The sequence below is a fragment of the Dendrobates tinctorius genome, unplaced genomic scaffold, assembly GCF_039654945.1.
Source record: "Dendrobates tinctorius isolate UK_male_01 unplaced genomic scaffold, ASM3965494v1 ptg000169l, whole genome shotgun sequence".
NCBI classification, from domain to species: domain Eukaryota; kingdom Metazoa; phylum Chordata; class Amphibia; order Anura; family Dendrobatidae; genus Dendrobates; species Dendrobates tinctorius.
Window position 1 is genome coordinate 1,013,207 of NW_027361836.1, and position 21,528 is coordinate 1,034,734.

Below are 21,528 nucleotides of genomic sequence, written 5' to 3' on the forward strand. Positions count from 1 at the left end.
GCACTCTGTATGGCTGTAGATCAGCACTAGCCCAATGGCACTCCGTAGGGCTGTTCAGATTAGTATTAGCCCAATGGCACTCCGTAGGTTTGTTCAGATCAGCACTAGCCCAATGGCACTCAGTAGGGCTGTTCGGATCACATTTTTTTACATGGATTGACCATCTACGTGAAAAAAAAAATGCAGGATGCCCGTCTCCATGATTTGAATGAGACTTGGCCATTCAAGTCTATGGATGTGCAAAAAAATTGGGTGCCATACAGATCAGCCATATAGCACCTGTTTTTACAGACATATTACAGTTCTTACATGGGAAACTGTATTTAGTCTTGTATGTGTTATCATCTGCTGATGTATAACAACGGACGTCACACGGATGTATTTTTTTGTTTTAATGAAAATCAGACAATTACTTCATGCACTCATGTGAACTTGGCCTAACAAAGTATTCCTAGTTGTTGTTTTTTTACTACTGTTATAATGTTTCTAGATTGGCAAATTTCCAGCTGGGTTACTTATTTGTTACAAAAATGTAATCATCTAGAAGTGTTAATTAATCCTAGAGCCCACATTCCCTGCGTTCACTTTATGATCCATTTAATTAACTTATGTACAAATTGAAATTATTAGTTGGATTTTATCAGCGCTGAGAGGTTATTATAGCTGTGATGAATGGATTTATAGAAATTCATGGATAATGCATAAACAGAATCTATAAGCTTGTGTGTCCAGGGCTCATGATTAGAGGTGGTGCGACTATGTTCGGAATCGATCGCCGAATCAGAATTTGCCATATTGGTACTTTATTTGTGCCGAATTATGTTTGATGATCAGTTCCAAACATATTCGATAATTTCTACTCCCATTGACTCCAATGACATTCGGCTGGGTTCAGCGTATATTGCAAAAACAATATCCAGCGCCAGTCATAATCGGTACAGAATTTTGAAAAATTCGCTCAACTCTTCTCTGGATGCATTCTAGAACTTTTATCACCCAATGCAAGAAATCTCTGACCATAGGGCGGAATTGAGTAGCTGTAAATCCCCCAATGTCTGAGCATTGTGATTACGTAGTTGATTCTTAACATCTCTATAGAGTAGAATAAATGGAGCCCCAACCCAATGATCCGGTCAGTATTGTCCTCCGACTTTGCTCCGGCGCTGTTGGCACGCTTGTTTAGTTTTGCACCGTCCGTAATTGTATGTCTTGCGTGCTATACGGGCCTTATGTTGCAGATAAATGACTTGCTTCCTCCTGAGTGACTGCTGAGCATAATGATGATGGAAGATAAATGCTCTCAGAATAGTAATTGTTACCAGGAGATCTTTATAGGCAAGTGGAGGAGTATGTGCGGGATGTAATAAGTTGGCATGTTAAGAAATGCTAATGATACGCATTATCATAACCCTAATGGAAATTGTACCAACGTGAATACAAGATGATTTTTCTGAATAAATAGGAGCTGTTTGGCTTCAGCAGCCTTGCAGATTAAAAAAAAAAATCACGGTTTCATTTACGGTCATGATGGCCAAATTCTAAAGGCTTGTTATTTTTGCCAATGGCACAGGTCTCTGGATCCATTTTAGTTTTCAGTTTCTTAACTGGAGGGTTTTTCTGGGATCACAACCTTGATGGGCTCTCCTTGAGAGCACTGCATTTCTCACCCGAGCACACTCCCACCAACTAAGCTAGGCCATCAATAATGTGATCTCCTACTGTTAGACGTTGGGTGCCTGTCGCTGCACAGCAGGGATTCCGAGCCTTGCATTCGGCGGTCTTCCATTCCTCTCTGTCCACAGTGGTGCCTGCTCAGCAGACTCGTCAATCCCTACGCTCTGCTCACACTAGCATTGTGGGTTTGGTTGCTGCTGCCACCTCTGGTCCAGCTATAGCAATGCATGCTGGTCAGCAGCGAACTACTCCAGGGACTAAGTCCTCCTTTTGGTCCACTGAGCATGTCCGTGGGACGATCTCTCATTGGAGATCGGAGGTCACATCTTCAGGTCTTTCTCCAGCTCGGATTGGGCCATAAGGAAGATTCCGGAGGGACGCTGCTATAAAAGGTTTGCATGGCCGCCCCGCCATGCGCTATGATAGACATTGATTCTATATTGTTTAGTGGTGTGAGTGATGATGGATGTATGAGACTGGTGACTGACTCATTAAGACTCCCTCCCTTTGATATGCATGAGTTAGAGTCTTATAGTTAGTCAGTACCTAGCACTTGCACTGCTTAGCGCCGCAGTGTACTCAGCTCTCCTTCCAGTAGCTCCTGTGGGCGTCAGTCAGTACAGGCATCACATACCGCTGATAACGCAGCCTCTGCCAGAGTGGCGCCGTGAGCAGATAGGTGCGCTTTCCAGCACTGTGCTGGTTAGTGGCGACCGCCAGGGTAAACATAGTACCCGCTCTGAGCGGTAATTTACACTGAGTCATTTGCACTGAGACGCTTAACAGGTCACGCTTATATGCTGGCTAGTACGGACTCTGTGAGCTAACAGTCTGTCCTTGCACGCACCGGGTCAGAGGTTACCCGCCGGTGTCCGGCTACCTCCTGTTATAGCCCATTTGTCATTGTCTAGCAGCAGTTTACATCTCTGCACGGTGGACCCCGGGCTGCGAACGCATCATATACCATCTTCATTATTTGGTGCGTTCCGCTAGCCCTTAGCATTATCATAGCGCCAGGGTCTGGCTAGCGTGACGGACGATCAGCGTCTGCAGAGAGATGTCCAGCAGCTGGAGGGCAGGCTGTCAGCTCTCGAGCGGTCAGCCTCAGCTGCAGATGTCACTGCAGTTGCTGTTCAAGCAGCTGCAGAGACTGTCTCCCGTGCCTCCACGTCTATTCCTGTCCCGATGTTGTCCCGTCTCCCGCTGCCCGATAAGTTCTCAGGTGACAGCGCTTCCTGGAGGGGATTCGTGAGCCAGTGCTCTATTCAGCTTGAGCTGCTGGCTACGCGATTTCCCTCAGAACGGGCTAAGGTGGGGTTCATTATATCCCTTCTGTTGGGCAGGGCTCTGGAATGGGCCAGTCCACTGTGGGAGCGTGTTGACCCCGTGGTACAGAGTGCCTCCCAGTTCCTGGTCACTCTGAAACAGGTCTTCCTGGGGCCACGGGTCACACATGATACCGCGCTTCTGTTGTTGGCACTGGTACAGGGGTCCTTGTCGGTCAGCCATTATGCCGTCCAGTTCCGGACACTGGCTTCCGAGCTGGAATGGCCAGACAAGGTGCTTGTACCAGTGTTCTGGAGGGGTTTGGCGGAGCATGTCAAGGACGCTCTGGCCACCAGGGAGGTTCCCATTACTCTGGAGGAGCTTATTACCATCTCCACCCGCATAATCTCCGTTTCACGGAGCACGGGTTGGAGTGTGCCCAGTCCAGATCAAGGCTTAGGTTGGCTCCCTCTAAACCTCTGGAACTTCCCGATTGGGTGATCGAGCCTCCTGAGGCCATGGAGGTGTCTCGCACGGGCTCCAAGTCCCGCTCGGCGTGCACTCCCATACTGTTTCCAGTGTCGACAGCCTGGTCACCTAGCTAACAGGTGCCCTCAGTGGTCGGGAAATGCCCGCGTCTAATGGTAATCGGAGGAGGTCAACTAGACACTGGAACTTTCTCCTCTAAGCTGTCCTTTAAAGGGATGCTAGAGTTGGGTCCTTCTACCTTGGTAGAGGTTTGCGTGGACTCCGGGGCAGAAGGCAATTTTATGTCGTCAGCCTTCGCCCAACGGCACGCAATCCCCTTGGTTCTGCTACCTCACCCAGTTACCATTAGGGTGGTAAATGGCTCGACCCTACCCTTACAAATCACACATCAAACTGCTCCCCTTAGGCTCTCGCTGGCTTTTTCCCATCACGAGACCTTGTCTCTCCTGATTATGCCAGAGGGCATCGATCAGGTTCTCTTAGGAGTTCCCTGGTTACTTTGCCACTCTCCTCACATAGAGTGGTCCTCGGGGAGAATTCTGGGCCAGAGAAAGTTCTGTGAGGGTAGATGCGTGAGGGAGTGCATACAATTAGCTTCCACTGAGGTCCCCGCGGATCTTTCCTTGCTCCCTAAGCACTATCAGCAGTACGCAGATGTATTCTCCAAAAGGCGGCAGCGACCCTTCCGCCGCATCGCCCCTATGACTGTCCTTGCCTGGTGCGGAGCCTCCTCGGGGTCTCGTTTATCCCCTGTCTCTCCCGGAGACTGAGGCCATGTCACAATACATCAGGGAGAATCTGGCAAGAGGGTTTATTAGTAAGTCGGTGTCACCAGCAGGGGCGGGATTCTTCTTCGTGCAGAAGAAGAGTGGAGTGCTTTGTCCTTGTATTAATTACAGGGGTCTTAACGCCATAACCGTTAAGAACAAATACCCTCTGCCCCTGATATCTGAGCTGTTCAATAGGTTGCGTGGAGCGACGATTTTCTCCAAGTTAGATCTACGAGGGACCTATAACCTGATACGTATTTGTGCGGGGGACGAATGGAAGACGGCCTTTAACACCAGGGATGGCCATTATGAGTATCTGGTCATGCCCTTTGGCCTCTGTAATGCCCCAGCCATCTTCCAAGACTTTGTAAATGATGTCTTCCGTGATATGGTCTCCACCTCGGTGGTGGTCTATCTGGACGACATCCTTATCTTCTCTCCAGATTTCGACTCCCACCGGAGAGACGTTTGCAAGGTCTTCGACCGCCTGCGAGTGAACTCCCTCTACGCCAAGTTGGAAAAGTGCCAGAGTGAGCAGGAGTCCTTGCCTTTCCTGGGCTATATCTTCTCAGTTCAGGGTTTGACTATGGATCCTGCCGAATTGCAGGCGGTAATAGACTGGCAAGAACCCCACTCCCTTAAGGCGTTGCAGCCCTTTTTGGGGTTCGTTAACTACTACCACCAGTTCATTCCCCACTTCTCCACCTTGGTGGCTCCTTCGGTCGCCCTCACCAAAAAGGGAGCCAATCCTAAGGTATGGTCGGAACAGGTCTCCGAGGCCTTCTCCATCAAGACCCATTTTGCTGGCGCTCCCATCCTCCACCTCCTCGATGTGGATAAACCATTTATCCTGCAAGTAGATGCCTCGTCCGTCGGTGTCGGGGCGGTCCTTTATCAGGATGACACTCAAGGTCGGAAGCATCCCTGCTTCTTCTTCTCTAAGACCTTCTCACCGGCAGAGAGGAGCTATTCCATCGGGGACAGGGAGTTGCTGGCAATAAAGTTGGCCTTTTCCGAGTGGAGACACCTCCTGGAGGAAGCTCGATTTCCCTTCCAGGGGTACACCGATCATAAAAACCTGGTATATCTGCAAACGGCCTAGCGGCTGAATTCTCGCCAGGCCAGATGGTCACTATTTTTCTCCCGCTTCCATTTCACCCTTCACTATCTGTCCGGTGAGAGGAACGTCCGGGCCGATGCTCTCTCTCACTCCGTGGTGTCGTTGGAGGAGGAAACTGAGCCTCGGCTAATCGTCCCATCCGAGAGTTTGAGGACTGTAGCTCCTGTCGCTCTTGAATCGGTGCCTCTGGGTAAGACCTTTGTCCCCGCCCATCTGCGACCGGAGGCTCTCTTGGGCTCATGCATCCAGGGTGGGAGGTCACTTTGGGACGAAGCGGACCACCGAACTCCTGGCGAGGACATATTGGTGGCCGCATATGGCTCGGGATGTGGTATATTATATTCATGCATGCGTCTCCTGCGCCCAGAACAGGCCTTCTTGTCAGAGGCCTGCTGGGCTACTTTACCCCTGCCGGTGGCGGACAGACCTTGGGAGATGGTCGACATGGACTTTGTGGTCGGTCTACCCAAGTCCAGTGGCAACACGGTCATCTGGGTTGTCACCGATCATTTTTCTAAAATGGTGCACCTGGTGCCACTCACGGCTACCTTCTGCACGGGGTCTGACAGTGTTGTTCATAAAACACGTCTTTCGCTTGCACGGTATGCAAGACAAGATAGTCAGTGACCGGGGTCACCAGTTTGCGTCTCGGTTCTGGAGAGAGCTCTGTAGTTTGCTCAGTATTGAACTAAATCTCTCCTCGGCCTATGACCCCGAGACAAACGGGTTGGTTGAGAGAGATAACCAGACCCTGGTCACCTACCTGCGACCTTTTGTCTCGGCCAGGCAAGATGACTGGGCATCCTTGCTACCATGTGCGGTATTTGCCTTGAACAATGCTGTGGCCGATTCCACCGGTCAGACCCCGTTCCTCCTTAACTACGGCCAGCATCCGTGTGTCCCTGTCCCAATGCCCGTGTCGTCCACTGATTCCAGGGTGGCAGACTGGGCCGTGGAAGCTCGTGACATTTGGGACCGCACTCAGGATGCCATCTGGGCCTCTAAGGAGAGAATGAGGTCTTCCGCCGACTCACACCGGCGCCCCATTCCGACTTTTGCTCCTGGCGACTTAGTGTGGCTCTCCGCCCGTAATTTCAGGCTGTGGGTTGAGTCCACTAAGTTTGCACCTCGCTACATTGGTCCCTTCAAGGTCCTTGAGCGGGTCAATCCAGTGGTCTACCGCCTGGCCCTTCCACCACACTTGGCTACCTCTGACACCTTCCACGTGTCCCTCCTTAAGCCTGTTCACATGTCCCGGTTCTCAGTCATCTGCCGGGACATCAGACCTGTCTTCGGACGAGTTTGAGGTCAATGCCATCGTGGAATGCAGGGTGGTGCGTTGTAAAAAGTTTTATTTGGTGGACTGGAAGGGTCGTGGTCCAGAGGCTCGGACCTGGGAGCCAATGGAGAGAATCCACGCTCCGCTTCTTATTGCGGCATTTGAGCTTAGCGAGGCTCAGAGCGGAGGGGGGGTAATGTTAGGCGTCGGGTGCCTGTCGCTGCACAGCAGGGATCCCGAGCCTTGCATTCGGCGGTCTCCCATTCCTCTCTGGCCGCAGTGGAGCCTGCTCAGCAGACTCGTCGATTGGATTGGATTTACATATTTTTTATTGATGTTTTGAATTAAATTGGAATTTTAACTTTTCTCAGTATACACGCTGGAGTTCTGTTCTTTTTTTTTTCTTTTTTTTCTTCATTTTGGACTATGCCCTTGATTAAGGTGCCTCCGTGCGTGTCTGACAACCAGGTTCCTGCAGAGATTGGTGAGCTGACGAAAAAATGTAAACAAAACTTTCAAAACATCTCAATTTATTAAGTGTTGAGTATGAGCGTTGTGTGCTGAGTTGGAAAACCGTTGGGCCTTTTCCTGAGAGAGGGACAACTTATCCACCACTTGGTCCCAAATCTGCTGCATTCTCTCTACCACAGTGTCCACACTTGGGCAGGTCGAAGATTCCACTTGCCCTGAAGAAAATCGAGGATGAAACCCAATGTTAGAGAAAAAGGGCTACATCAAAGTGGCAGAACTAGCTCTATTGTTTAGCGCAAATTCGGCCAAGGGCAAAAATGAGACCCAGTCATCCTGATTAGCAGATATAAAACATCTCAAATTGGACTACAAAGTCATGTTTGTTCTCTCAGTCTGCCCATTGGTCTGAGGATGAAATGCAGCGGAGAAAGATCACTGAATTCCCAGTTTGGAACAAAAAGCTCTCCAATATCTGGAAACAAACTGGACTCCTCTGTCCGACACAATGTTCTCAGGAATTCCATGCAACCGAACCACCTGTTGTAAAAACAAGGGCACCAACTCTGAAGAAGATGGCAACTTTGGGAGTGGTACAAGATGGATCATCTTAGAAAATCTATCACAAATCACCCAGATAACAGTCATTCTCTGAGAGACCGGAAGATCGGAAATAAAATGCATTGAGATATGGGTCCATGGCCTCTTGGGCACCAGCAGGGGCATCAACAACCCACTAGAACGAGAACAGGGTTTAGACCGAGAACAAGTCCCAAAGGACTGCATAAAATTCCTGACATCACGAGATAAGGCAGGCCACCAAAAAGACCGACTCACCAAATCTCTGGTACCAAAAATACCTGGATGACCAGCCAACGCGGAGCAATGAATTTCAGACATTACTCTCTTCTTCCACTGATCAGGAACATACAATTTTCCCATAGAGCAAAGTTCAGGTTTGTCCTCCTGAAATTCCTCCAGGGCACGTCTCAAATCGGGTGAGATGGCGGAAAGAACTACACCCTCATTTAGAATGGTAGTAGGCTCGGTCTTAATAAGCGAATCCGCAAAGAAACTCCTAGAAAGGGCGTCTGCCTTGACATTCTTAGTGCCCGGAAGAAAAGAGACCACAAAATTAAAACGAGTGAAAAACAAGGCCCACATAGCCTGTCTAGGATTCAAGCATTTGGCTGATTCAAGATAAATCAAATTCTTGTGGTCGGTGAGGACCACAAGTTGATGTCTAGCTCCATCCAACCAATGTCTCCACTCTTCAAATGCCCATTTCATGGCCAACAATTCCCGATTCCCCACGTCATAGTTACGTTCAGATGGGGAGAATTTTCAAGAAAAGAAGGCACAGGGATTCATTTTAGAAGTCACTGGATCTTTTGGGACAAAACAGCTCCTGCACCAAGCTCAAAAGCATCTACCTGCACCTGAAATGGGAGTGAGACATCAGGTTGCCGTAGAACTGGAGCAGAAGTTAATCTCCACTTAAGCTCCTGAAATGCCGAGACTGCCTCTGGAGGCCAATTCACCACATCAGCGCCCTTTTTGGTCAGATCCGTCAGTGGTTTGACAATACCAGAAAAATTACTTATAAATTTACGATAGAAATTAGCAAAACCCACAAACTTCTGGAGAGCCTTCAAAGAAGTGGGCTGAACCCAATCATAAATGGCCTGTACCTTGGCCGGGTCCATTTCAATAGCCGACAGGGACAAAATAAATCACAAAAATGAAATCCTCTGTACACCAAAGAGGCACTTCGATCCCTTAACATACAGGGAATTTTCCCTCAAAATCCAGAACACAGTCTAGACATGTTCCACATGAGAATCCCTATCACTGGAAAAGATCAAAATATCATCTAGATAAATGATCAAAAACTTATCCACAAAGTCCTGGAAAATATCGTTCATAAAAGAATGGAAGACAGGAGGGGCATTAGTGAGCCCAAAAGGCATCACCAGGTACTCAAAATGTCCCTCCGGAATATTAAACGCCGTCTTCCATACATCTCCGTGCTTGATGCGAATAAGATTATACGCCCCCCTGAGGTCAAGCTTGATAAACCAGCAGGCACTTTTAACTCTGGAAAATAAATCAGAAATCAGGGGTAACGGGTACTGATATTAACAGTGATTTTGTTAAGGGAACGATAGTCAATACAAGGCCTTAATGAACCATCTTTCTTGGCCACAAAAAAAAACAGCACCTAAAGGTGAAGAGGATGGTCTAATATGACCCTTCCCCAACGACTCATTGATATAAGATCGCATAGCATCATGGTCAGGTACCGATAAGTTGAAAAGCCGACCCTTGGGAAATTTACAGCCAGGCACTAAGTCAATTGCACAGTCATAACTCCTATGAGGAGGCTAAGACGCAGACTTACTGTCACTAAATACATCAGAAAAATCAGCCAAATAATCAGGAATATCATGAGACTGGGTAGAGGTGGAAAAAACAGGAGTGTCACTAAGAACACACTGACAACCCCAATTCACCACAGACACAGATTTCCAAACCAAAACAGGATTATGAGTTTGCAACCAGGGAAAACTCAGAACAATAGTATCATGCAAATTGTGCAACACCAAAAATTTACAATTTTCTTGGTGGTCTGGGGCGACTTTCATTATCACCTGGGTCCAAAACTGGGGTTTATTCTCCACCAAAGGAGTAGCAACAATACCTCTCAAAGGGATAGGGGTCCGCAGGGGTATCGTGGGAAAACCACAACGTTTAGCAAAGTCTAAATCCATCAGATTCAAAGCTGCTCCTGAATCTATAAAATCCTTAGCGGAAAATGTAGACAAGGAGCAGATCAGAGTAATTGCCAAAAGGAACTTAGGTTGTACACTGCCCACAGCAAATGTGTGCGCAAAACGTTTTTCTCATTTAGGGCAGGCAGGAATAGTATGAGAGACGTCTCCACAGAAAAAACACAGCTTATTACGCCTTCTAAACTCCTGACGTTGCGCCCTAGACAAAACCCCATCACATTGCATGGGTTCAGATGTTTGTTCAAAAGGCAGCAACGCCTCTCGTGTAGTTTTACGCTCACGTAAACGCCGATCAACTTGAATGGCTAACGACATAGAATCATCAAGACCAGAGGAAACCGGAAATCCCACCATAACATCTTTTACGGTTTCTGCCAAACCCTTCCAAAAGAGCGCTGCTAAGGCACCTTCATTTCATGTAGTAAGGACCGCCCACTTTCTGAATTTTTGACAGTATAACTCTACATAATCCTGACCCTGGTTCAATGCCAGTAGGGTTTTCTCAGCTTGATCAATAGCATTAGGTTCATCATACAACAACCCCAAGGCTTGAAAAAAATGTGTCCACATTAGTCAGGGATCTTCTGCGCAGGCACGGCGAGTCACTGCGACTTCCGCTCCCTATATATAACAATATACACAACGTTTCTAGCGATGACTATGCAGGGAGGAAATGAGGAGAGCACTGGAGCGGAATTCACAATGACTCGCCTGCGCAGAAGAAGCCTGAATACACTACTCATAGAAAGGAGGAAAGGTTATAGACTGTGGAGGAGTGCAGGCGCGGGATTCCAGCACCACAACTGCACATCACAGGGTAGGAAATGGCAGTTGGTGCTCATAAAGTTATCTGTAACTTGCAGTAGAATACCTGTGATCTCCCTCTCAGTAAAACTGTCATTTCCTATCTCAGTAATTGGAAAAACTGTCTTCAGTGAATACAGATTTTGCTCATAAATTGAGTGAAAGATCAGTCCAGGAGGAGAAATGTCATTGATAAGATATGTTACAAAGTTTATTAATTTCTTGGATACTGTCTCTATATATGAAAGTGTATGTATGTGTGTGTATCACTAACCAATCACGAAGCATCTTTCATTTTACCAGAGCTGTTCAAAAGAACCTGAGCTGTGATTGGTTGCTATGAGCAACAGTTTTCCTTGAAAACAATCACTAAACATCTCTCATTTTACCAGAGCTGGTTAATGTAGCTGAGCTGTGATGGGTTGCTATGAGCAAGTTTTCCCTCTTGACAACACCTCAGCAGACACTGACATGTTGGGAGAAATCTAGCATCCCCGGGAACATAAGCTCCCAGCCATTGTCTGCCCCCCTGAAAGGAGCAGAGACCACATGACAGAAATGAATCCCCCCCCCTGCCCATATCCCCATCACACATCTTCCATCCCGTAGACACATCTTCCCTCTTAAAGGGATCATTGGTATGGAAGTCAGAGCAAATCCATCCAGGGCTTTGGTTTTGACCCCAGGCCTCTCTTAAAGAGATCCCTGATGTTGTGAGTTCATTTTCCCCTTCGTCACTGAGGTCTGGTGAACTCCCTATTCTGGTAAAGGAAGGTAATGAGCCTGAATATCAGGCACCTGAGTCTAATGAGGATGACTGGCTGAGTGGAGTCACTGACTGGATATAAGGCTGCCGACGCCCTTCTGCCCTGCGGGTGACTTCTCTGTGGACTTCTAGGACACCAGTCTGATTCCTGCTTCCCTAAAGCTAAGTTTTCTGCTTTGCCTGTTTGCATTTATGTTTTGTTTTTGTTTTCCTTGCTTTTCTGGATTCTGCCATTCCCTGCTGGGATGAGCTGAATCTCCTTTTGCCGGTTGCTCTGTCTTCAGAATATTCCTGAGTACTGACATAGCTTTTTTGAAGCCTAGCGTCTTCAGGGCCTTTTTCACTGTCAGTCTGTTGGCTCTTATTTTCATAGGGTTTTTCACGGATTGCAGACAGCAGCCTTCCTGTCCTTTCCTATCTAGGTAGTTTGGGCCCCGTCTTTGCTCAGTCTATCTTTCTGTCTGTGTTAGTGTTTTCATCTTGCTTCACCGTCATTATATGTTGGGGGCTGCCTATTGCTTTGGGGTCTGCTCTGGGGCAGTTTAGATTTCCCCTTTCTTTCTTTAGGCCTATTTAATTCTCCGGCTGTGATCGAGGGTCTAGGGCATCGTAGGAACCCCCCACGGCTACTGTTGGTTGTTGTGATAGGATCAGGGGTCTGCAATCCGATAGCTGCCAACCTCTCTGGTTTTCTGGACTTAGCTAGCAGTTCTGTTTTTGCTTCCTACGGTGACTCAATGATAACACCCTGATATGGAAGTTAGGACCGTTTCACTCTGCTATGAGGTTCTGACCCCAGGGTCTCTTAAAGGGACCATTGGTATGGAAGTTAGGGCAAATCCACTCTGCGCTTTGGTACTGACCCCAGGCCTTTCTTAAAGGGATCTCCGGTGAGGAAGTCAGGGCAAATCCATCCAGCGCTTTGGTTCTGACCCCATGCTCTCTTAAAGGGATCTCCTGTATGGAAGTTAGGGCAAATCCCTCAATGCTCTGATTCTGACCCCAGGGTTCTATTAAAGGGATCATTGGTATGCAAGTCATGGCAAATCCACTCAGCGCTCTGGTTCTGATCCCAGTCTCTCTTAAAGGGATCTCCGGTATGAAAGTGAGGGCAAATCCACTCTGCGCTTTGGTACTGACCCCAGGCCTCTGTTAAAAAAGGGATCCCTGGTATGGAAGTCAGGACAAATCCACTCAGCGCTCTGGTTCTGACCCCAAGCCTCTCTTAAAGGATCCCCGTTATGGAAGTTAGGACCGTTCCACTCAGCGCTCTAGTTCTGACCACAGGCTGACGAGATGATGTGGGATATTAGGGGTAGTAGTCCGGTGGCTCTGGCTGACGGAATGATGTGGGATATTAGGGGGAATAGTTCGGCGTCTGTGACAGGATGATGTGGGATATTAGTGGTAGTTGTCTGGTGGCCCGGGCAGACGGGATGATGTGGGATATTAGGGGTAGTAGTCCGGTGACATTGAGACGATGATGTGGTTTATTAGGGGTAGTAGTCCGGTGGCTCTGGCTGACGGGATGATGTGGGATATTAGAGGTAGTAGTCTGGTGGCTCTGACAGGATGATGTGGGATATTAGGGGTAGTAGTCCGGTGGCTCTGGCTGACGGGATGATGTGGGATATTGGGGGTAGTAGTCCGGTGGCTCTGGCTGACTGGATGATGTGGGATATTATAATGAATGTAACTATGCGGAGTGGGCGGGGCTCTATACTCAGCTTTATATATATATATATATATATATATATATATATATATATATATATATATATATATATATATATATATATATATATATATATATAGAGAGAGAGAGATATATATAGATATAATTATTATAATTTGTTCAGGGCTGTGGAGTCGGTAAGCCACAGTTGCGACTCTGACTCCTGGATTTTATCAGACTCCGACTCCGGCTCCGACTCCGACTCCTTCATAAATGGCCAATTCATAACAACAAATTTACTGTTGTAAAATATTAAACATCGTGCTTATTCAGTTTCTCACCATCATATAAGTAATCAGACCACTTAGAGCAAAAACTACATTTATTAGAATACAATTAGAATATAGCAAATAACTTTTATAAACTTTTCTAAACTGTAAGTAAATATGCAATAAACACTTTTATGCAGTTAATAAGAAGAAATCTATAAATTTGTCCTCAGAAAAAGTATTGCCTCTGTCAGGTCCTCCTTCATGGATGCCCTCAAATCTGATCTAATTATTTTGAGAGCAGAGAACAACCTCTCTACACTAACTTGTGTTGGTGGCAAAGCAGTAACCACTCGGGCAACATCTCTGACAATGTCAGGATACAGAGGAATCGCTTGTTGCACTGTTATTTTTGATGAACGGTCAAATTTCTCAATTTCTTTTAGTGCACATGAAAAATTCTGCTGAAATGTACTGGCTGTGTTCCTTGATGGGGATGACTCTTCTATGCGGGAACGCTTTGCACGGTCCTTGTGATCCAAATATTTTTCGAAATTAAATTCTTCATCAGTTGATGATGAGGGTGAAGATGTGGCAGGACGACCAAATTCTTCTTGTTCCTCCTGACTGTTCTGCAACCCTTTCATCCTTACTGCTATTTCAAACAGAGCTTCTTTTCCTTTACTTAGCTGTTGATCATCTAGAAGAATCCGATGCATTGGGTCTACATAAACAGCTGCCAAAAGAATGTTATTTTGTAATAGTAGCTCCTCTCTCCGTTTCATTGATGTAGCAATGCCACTTGCAATTAACCCTCCTCTTTGGGACAGGCGAAACATCAGGTTCTTCCACTCCTTTAAGAAAATACCTGGAGTTAAGTCCTCTGCTTGTAATTTTTTAGTCACTGTAAATGGGTGCTCTAGCAATTTTTCCAGCTCAATCACCTGATTCCACTGACTTTCATTTAGCGTCAGTTGAGGGTTAGCCATGTCTACAAGAAAGGTTTTCAGTTCAACCAAGCGCTGAATCATTAAGTAAGTACTGCCCCATCGTGTGGCTTGATCAATAATTGCCCCTTTTCAAGCACGTCTCTTCAAAATTGAGTCAACTTTAGGGGTTCTGGCAACAGTAGCCAATTTTCTCACCTTGCCAATCAGTGCAGCAGCATGTCCTTCTTGCAGACTGTCTCTTATAGCCAGCTGTAGCGTATGCACAACACAGCGCATGTGATGAATGAAAGAACATATTGACACAGTTTCAACAAGATCATCTAAACTATCATGTTGCTGTTCATCTGAAGCAACTTCAGTTTGCTCCTCAGTTACAATACTGTGTTCCTCTATTTCAAACATTTCTGTGTCTGTGGACCCAGAATGTTCTTCTAGCTGCTGGTCACCATCATTACTCTCATTCATTAGCTTAATAGTACTTATCATATTTGAAGCATTGTCAGGTACGACAGAAAGAACTTGCTCTTTTTTAAGTTCATAGTCTTGCAGAACCTTTTCCACCAAGACCTGGAGAAACTCACTGGTGTGATGAGCTTTGGTGTCTTTTACTGCCAATGTCTTGGTAACTATTTCATTTTTGACACAAACAAATCGGACATTGATGGCAAAATAGTTCACTCTGTGACGTGTGCAGGCATCCATTTTAAGAAACAGAAAGCGTCCCTTGAGAGTTTTTTTAAGTTCTTCCTTTTGTTTAAAAGCTTCTTCGATTACTAATTTTCTAATACTCTCTCTCTCTCCAGAGAAACACCAAGCTTGCGGGCCATTTCCCCATTCAGACACATAAAAGCTGGTCGTGAAAATAATGAAATAGGCACACTATCCTTTACAACAAACTCAATGATCTGTTTTTTAAATGTATCTACTGTCATTGTCACAGTAACTTTGTCACTGACAAAATATCTTGCAACTGATGGCTGCAAAGTTCTCTGCTCCTTTGTTTGGCTGGAAGAGATGGGCACTGGTTCATTGGTTTGGATGCAGTCTTTCTCATCCACTGCTTTCAGTACTTCTGGATGAAAGCGCTGTAAATGTCTCTTTAGATTAGAAGCTCTGGTAGGAGCATTTTTATCTTTGCCTGAATATGCACTCATCTTGGCTTCACAGCATTTGTTTTCGTCTGGATCATTTGTCATACACTGACAGACATAATGTTTTCTATCTTGAGTGATGGTGAAATGTTCAAATACAGCTGATTTAATGTGATGCTTCTTTGACATTCTCAGGTTTTTAATTCTGCATTCACAATCCAAATGACAATTGTTTTTCCTAAAAACAATTGTACAAAATTATTGCCAGGTCGTACAACTGATATAGTGGTCAGTAATACTGTTATTATTCCTCATGTACTCACAGTTAACTGATGCAAAGTTTGTTGAAAGGATAATACTTCTTACAGTCTTCCTCTTCTGAGTAGCAGGCAGCTGTGAGATGCTTGGAAGACGCACACCTAGTATGATCTAGTCTAGAGGAGGAGCTTTACTACTAAGAATTTGCAACACTTTCAGTTTCATACATTGTAAGTAGGGGGGTTGGGGCAGCATGAGGTTAACCAAGTATAAGATTAGATAAGGGCAGTGGAGAACAGTGACACACAAGAAGTAAGAAATGTCTCTATCTCCAGCAGAACTGCTTATCACTGTTGTTCATAGTTTGATAGAACATATACAGTATATTTGAGTAACATTTATAAAATTCATATGAAAGTTCAATTATGAAATATTAATACATTTTTTTTTAAAGCTGGAGTCGGTACATTTCTTCCGACTCCAACCAAAACTAACTCCGACTCCACGACTCCGACTCCACAGCCCTGAATTTGTTATAACTAACCGTAGTTAGTTACTATGACCGGGCATCGCCGGGGTCTTCAGCTAGTTGATTTATAACAGTAAAAAATTAGCGGTTACTCTTTAAGTGCTTCCACTGCCTCTATTTATCACAGACTGACTTCAGAATGAGTTAACAGTCAAATCAGTCAGTGAATTTGATTTCTAACCCATATTTCTCTGTTTTCCTGACGTCTATAAGCTAATTTATGACCACATCAAAGTTAAACTTTTATCTGGGGATATATCCGCTAAGAAAAGATCAAAATAGAAATTTGATTTAACTCATTCTGCAGTCTGCTAGATACTGTGATACACAGAGGGTGTAGAAATCAATCAGCCAAAAATATTAATGAAATACTAGTGCAAAACCTATTTTTCAGCAATGATGCCTACATTTAAGTAATGAAAAAGTTATCTGCAGTGATAATCTTATATTTAAGTTAAATAGGCTAAATTTAGAAAAAGGTTCAATTTTTTATAGAAACCACATCACTTTTTCCATAGACTAAATTTAGTACTGCAAAATAGTCCCATTCAAGTGACTCGGTGTAAGTGACGTTCTGATTCTTACTTTTTTTTCTTTTAATAATTTCAGGGCCAGATTACGTCAAGCAAAAGTTTCAAGACGTTACTGAAGTAAAAGAAAACCCAGAAGAAAAGTTGCCCAAAAACCCACCTACTCCAAAAGAGTCACCACATTTTTATAGGAAAGGAACAACTCCTCCAAGAACACCGGAGGAAAACCGGAAAAAGCCTCAAGAGTCTTCACAGGATATAAAGAGAAAAAATTCTAACCCTGCCCCCGTAGCACCTCCCAATCTCGAAAGGAAAAGTGTGTCCACTGAGAATCTACCGGTGGCGTCCTTGAAGCCCTTGCCTGCTAAAGCCCCTGTGAAAGAGGAGGCCGTTGCCAAACAATCACCAAAGGCTTCATTTGGCCATAATCCAAGCAGCACTGGAAATGGGGAACTTCATGCCGATTTCCACAGCTATTTTGGAACCGTGAATCCCTCAATACATTTAGCTATAAAAGAAAACTCTAATCCAAAAAAGCTACCACCCACAGTGAATGTGCCACCATCCCAAAAGCAAAGCCCTAAAAAGCCACAATCAAAGCCAGATGCCAAAGAAAGCACACCTGAGCCCAAAGTTATGCCCCAATTTGTGGCATCAAAGAATCAACCCAATAATGATTCAGTGTCAGCTATTGGAAATGAAATGAATTCAGTAAGTAGTGGCTGTTATGATTTCTAACTTGGATTTCTTCAGGAAGTTTTAGAATATTTGTTTCTAGGTTTTTCCAAGTGCAATATTCTCTAATCAAGAGTTAACACATGTGTGGTAGGTGCTAGACTCCATGCAGTGCCACTATTGTCTTATATGGGCACTACACATAGGGTTACCCGTATGTTTGTAGTTTTATAAAACTGAAAGCCAGTATAGACAGGGTTGGCTGCTGCCTAGGGCGCCACCTCTTATCATAAGGGAAGGGGCGCAAGTGTCCCAAACAAACTATTAACTTTGGCTACGTGCCGGTCAGCTCTGCTTTGCCCACCCACAGACACTAAGGTGCACTGAATTCTCTGTGGCAATACTCCAGGTTCGGGCACTGAAAAGGGGGCGATTTATTCAGGGAGGAAGGCCCCTGGCCAATGAACGTTTCCCCATCAGACTGTTGAGCACTCACCGGCTGCTGCTTCTGTCCTGCACAGCACCACAATGGTGAGTGTTCACTAGAGGACAGGATAGTGAAGGATGCTCAGCATGCCTTACATCGTGCTCGGGCATCCTCCACTGTCTGTTCTTCATCTGAGAACCCATCTTGGTGTCTTCTAGTCAGAGAGTAGGGAGAGGGCTCACAGCGAGCCCAGGACAGCAGGACCAGGAAGCTGTTCTGTCCTCTCTGTGCCTTGTCCTCTTTCACAGAGATTTTAGCAGCTCCTTGTCATCTGCCCCCTTATTTTCTGAACTGGGAGAGTGAACAAAATGTAGGATCTGTCAAGTAATGAGACTGTCTGCCCAATATATACATCATAGAGTGTGTGTATGTATGTGTGTATATATGTTTGTGTGTGTGTATATATATATATATATATATATATATATATATATATATATATATATATATATATTAGTGTGTGTGTGTGTGTGTATGTATGTTTGTATATAGTGTGTATGTATGTGTTTGGGATTATATACAGTAGGGGAAATAAGTATTTGATCTCTTGCTGATTTTGTAGGTTTGCCCACTGACAAAGACGTGAACAGTCTATAATTTTAAGGGTAGTTTAATTTTAACATTCAGAGGTAAAATATCAAAATTAAAATCCAGAAAATCTAATTGTATAAATTTTATATAAATTTATTTTAATTTTGCAGTGAGAAATAAGTATTTTATCCCTCTGGCAAACAAGACAATACTTGGTGGCAAAACCCATGTTGGCAAGCACAGCAGCCAAACATTTTTTGTAGATGATGATGAGGTTTGTGCACATGTCAGGAGGAATTTTGGTCCACTCTTCTCTGCAGATCATCTCTAAATAATTAAGGTTTTGAGGTTGTCACTTGGGAACTCTGAGCTTCAACTCCATCCATAAGTTTTCTATGGGATTAACGTCTGGAGACTGTCTAGGCCACTCCATGACTTTAATGTGCTTCTTTTTGAGCCACTCCTTTGTTGCCTTGGCTGTATGTTTTGGGTCATTGTCTTGCTGGAAGACCAAGCCATGGCCCATTTCTAGGCTATGTGCACACGTTGCGGATTCTGCTGCGGATTCGCAGCGTTTTTGGCTCTGTGGAACCGCAGCAGATTTAGCTGTGTTGTACAGTACCATTGTTTTCTATGGTAAAGTGAAAAACGCTGTGCACATGCTGCGGATTTTTCCGCTCGGATTTGCTGCGGGTTCAAATCTGCAGCATGTCAATTCTTTGTGCGGAATCAGCAGCGGTTTCAGACCTTCTCCATTGTAGAGGTGTGAAACCGCAGGTATTTTGACCTGCGAATTTACATGTGGATTTTTCCAAATCTGCGCAGAAAAATCTGCATCACCTTTCACTATGTGTGCACATAGCCTCAATGTCCTGGGGGAGGGAAGGAGGTTGTCACTCAGAATTTTACAGTACATGGCTCCATCCATTCTCCCATTGAAGCGGTGAAGTAGTCCCATGCCCTTAGGAGAGAAACACCCCCAAAACATAATGTTTCCACCTCCATGCTTGACAGTGGGGATGATGTTCTTTGGGTCATTGGAAGCATTTCTCTTCCTCCAAACACGGCGAGTTGAGTTAATGCCAAAGACCTCAATTTTTGTCTCATCTGACCACAGCACCTTCTCCCAATTACTCACTCACAGAATCACCAGGTGTTCATTGGTAAACTTCAGATGGGCCTGCACATGTGCCTTCCTGAGCAGGGGGATCTTGTGGGCACTTCAGGATTTTAAACCTTGACGGTGTGGTGTGTTACCAATGGTTTACTTGGTGACTGTGGTCCCAGCTGCCATGAGAACATTAACAAGTTCCTCCTGTGTAGTTTTAGGCTGATCTCTCGACTTCCTCATGATCAAGGACCCAAACAAGGTGAGATTTTGCATGGTGCCCAGAACGATATTGATTGACAGTCATTTTATATGTATTCCATTTTCTTACTATTGCACCAACAGTTGTCTCCTTCTCACCCAGCGTCTTACTTATGGTTTTGTAGCCCATTCCAGCTTTGTGCAGGTCTATGATCTTGTCCCTGACATCCTTATAAAGCTTTGGTCTTGCCCATGTTGTAGAGGGTAGTGTCTGACTGACTGAGTCTGTGGACAGGAGTCTTTTATAAAGGTGACTTAAGACAGCTGTCTTTAATGCAGATAATGAGTTGATTAGGAGTGTCTGACTGATCTGTAAGAGCCAGAACTCTTAGGGTACGTGCACACGCTGCGGAATCCGCTGCGGATTAATCCGCACGGATTTTGCAAAAACCGCAGATAATCCGCAGGTCCAAAGACCTGCGGATTATCTGCGGTTTTGCCTGCGGTTTGGTCCTGCGGATTCACTATCTCCACAATGGTGGAGATAGGAACCCGCAGCGGTTTCCGCAGAAAGAATTGACATGCAATTCTTTCTGCGGATTCAAAACTGCAGCAAATCCGCGCGGTTTTTTCCGCAGCGTCGGCACAGCGTTTTTTTTTTCCCATTCAAATGAATGGTACTGTACACCGCAGCTAAAACTGCTGCGTGTCCGCAGCGGCCAAAACCGCTGCGGAAACGCAGCGGAATCCGCAGCGTGTGCACACAGCCTTAATGGTTGTTAGAGGATCAAATGCTTATTTCTCACTGCAAAATGCAAATAAATGAATATAATTTATACAATGTGATTTTCCGGATTTTATTTTTGATATTCTAAAATTAACCGACCCTTAAAATTATAGACCGTTCATGTCTTTATCAATGGGCAAACTTACAAAATCAGCAAGGGATCAAATACTTATTTCCCCCACTGTATGTATTTGTTTTTACCATGGTAGATGTTCCCTAGGGCACTAAAATACCTTGTCCTGGCCCTGCTTTTCCCCATGGTAGATGTTTGCTATCTTCTCTTTGACAGCTCTGTAAGCGAATGCTAATCTACGGAGGAGCGTGTTCTCAGCTATGATGATATATTTAACAGCCCATGTAATTAGACTGTGAAAACACTATTTAAAACACCACTTTCCTTTTTGAGCTCAGATTGACTGTCTGGTGTTGGCAAGGTCCTGTCATCCATTTCAAGACATTTCTACTGATCCCAAATAAGGATATTATAGGGCTTCTCAGGAAGAAGATCTGTCATGGAGAATAGAAGGCTAAGTAATTAGCACATCCCTTAGATGCCCTAATAATACAAGCTCACAATCTGAACAGTGGGAACATAATACAGTGTGTTTTGACTTCCAAAAACTCTTCTTTCAAGACTGTCACAAAAAAGTGCAGAACATGGAACAAGAACATGTTTAAGATGTCCACAAATAGTTAATATACAGGAGGAGCAATAGTTTCCACTGTAATAAGACCATGAGTTATAGTGTTGAAAGGAAAGTGTTGTATTTATTTCTATAGAATTCTGAAATAATTTTCCTTCTGACCACTGAACCTGATATTAGGCTCATACTTCGTGGAGAAATCTATTTCCAACAGTTTCATTATCACAGACACGATTACCGTGACAGATTACTGCCCTATTTACAGTACATAGCACAGGATCCACCTAATCTATTATTAGGATCCGTTCCTAATAGGTGATCGTCAGGGTTCACCCGCCCCTTCTCTGCGCAGTGACCGCTGCACA

General features: G+C 45.0%; 1 protein-coding gene across 4 annotated transcripts in view; it reads left to right on the plus strand.

Moving 5' to 3' along the window:
- JPH1 (junctophilin 1) overlaps positions 1 to 21,528 on the plus strand; it is a 157,469-nt gene that overhangs the window by 131,741 nt on the left and 4,200 nt on the right. For 2 of the 4 annotated variants that reach the window (XM_073550773.1, XM_073550774.1), the window contains one exon: positions 16,810 to 17,441. In XM_073550773.1, coding sequence (XP_073406874.1) covers positions 16,810 to 17,441 — 632 coding nt within the window. Of the gene's footprint in view, positions 1 to 16,809; positions 17,442 to 21,528 lie in introns of those variants that run through there. The other 2 variants (XM_073550775.1, XM_073550776.1) reach the window with 1 other exon arrangement.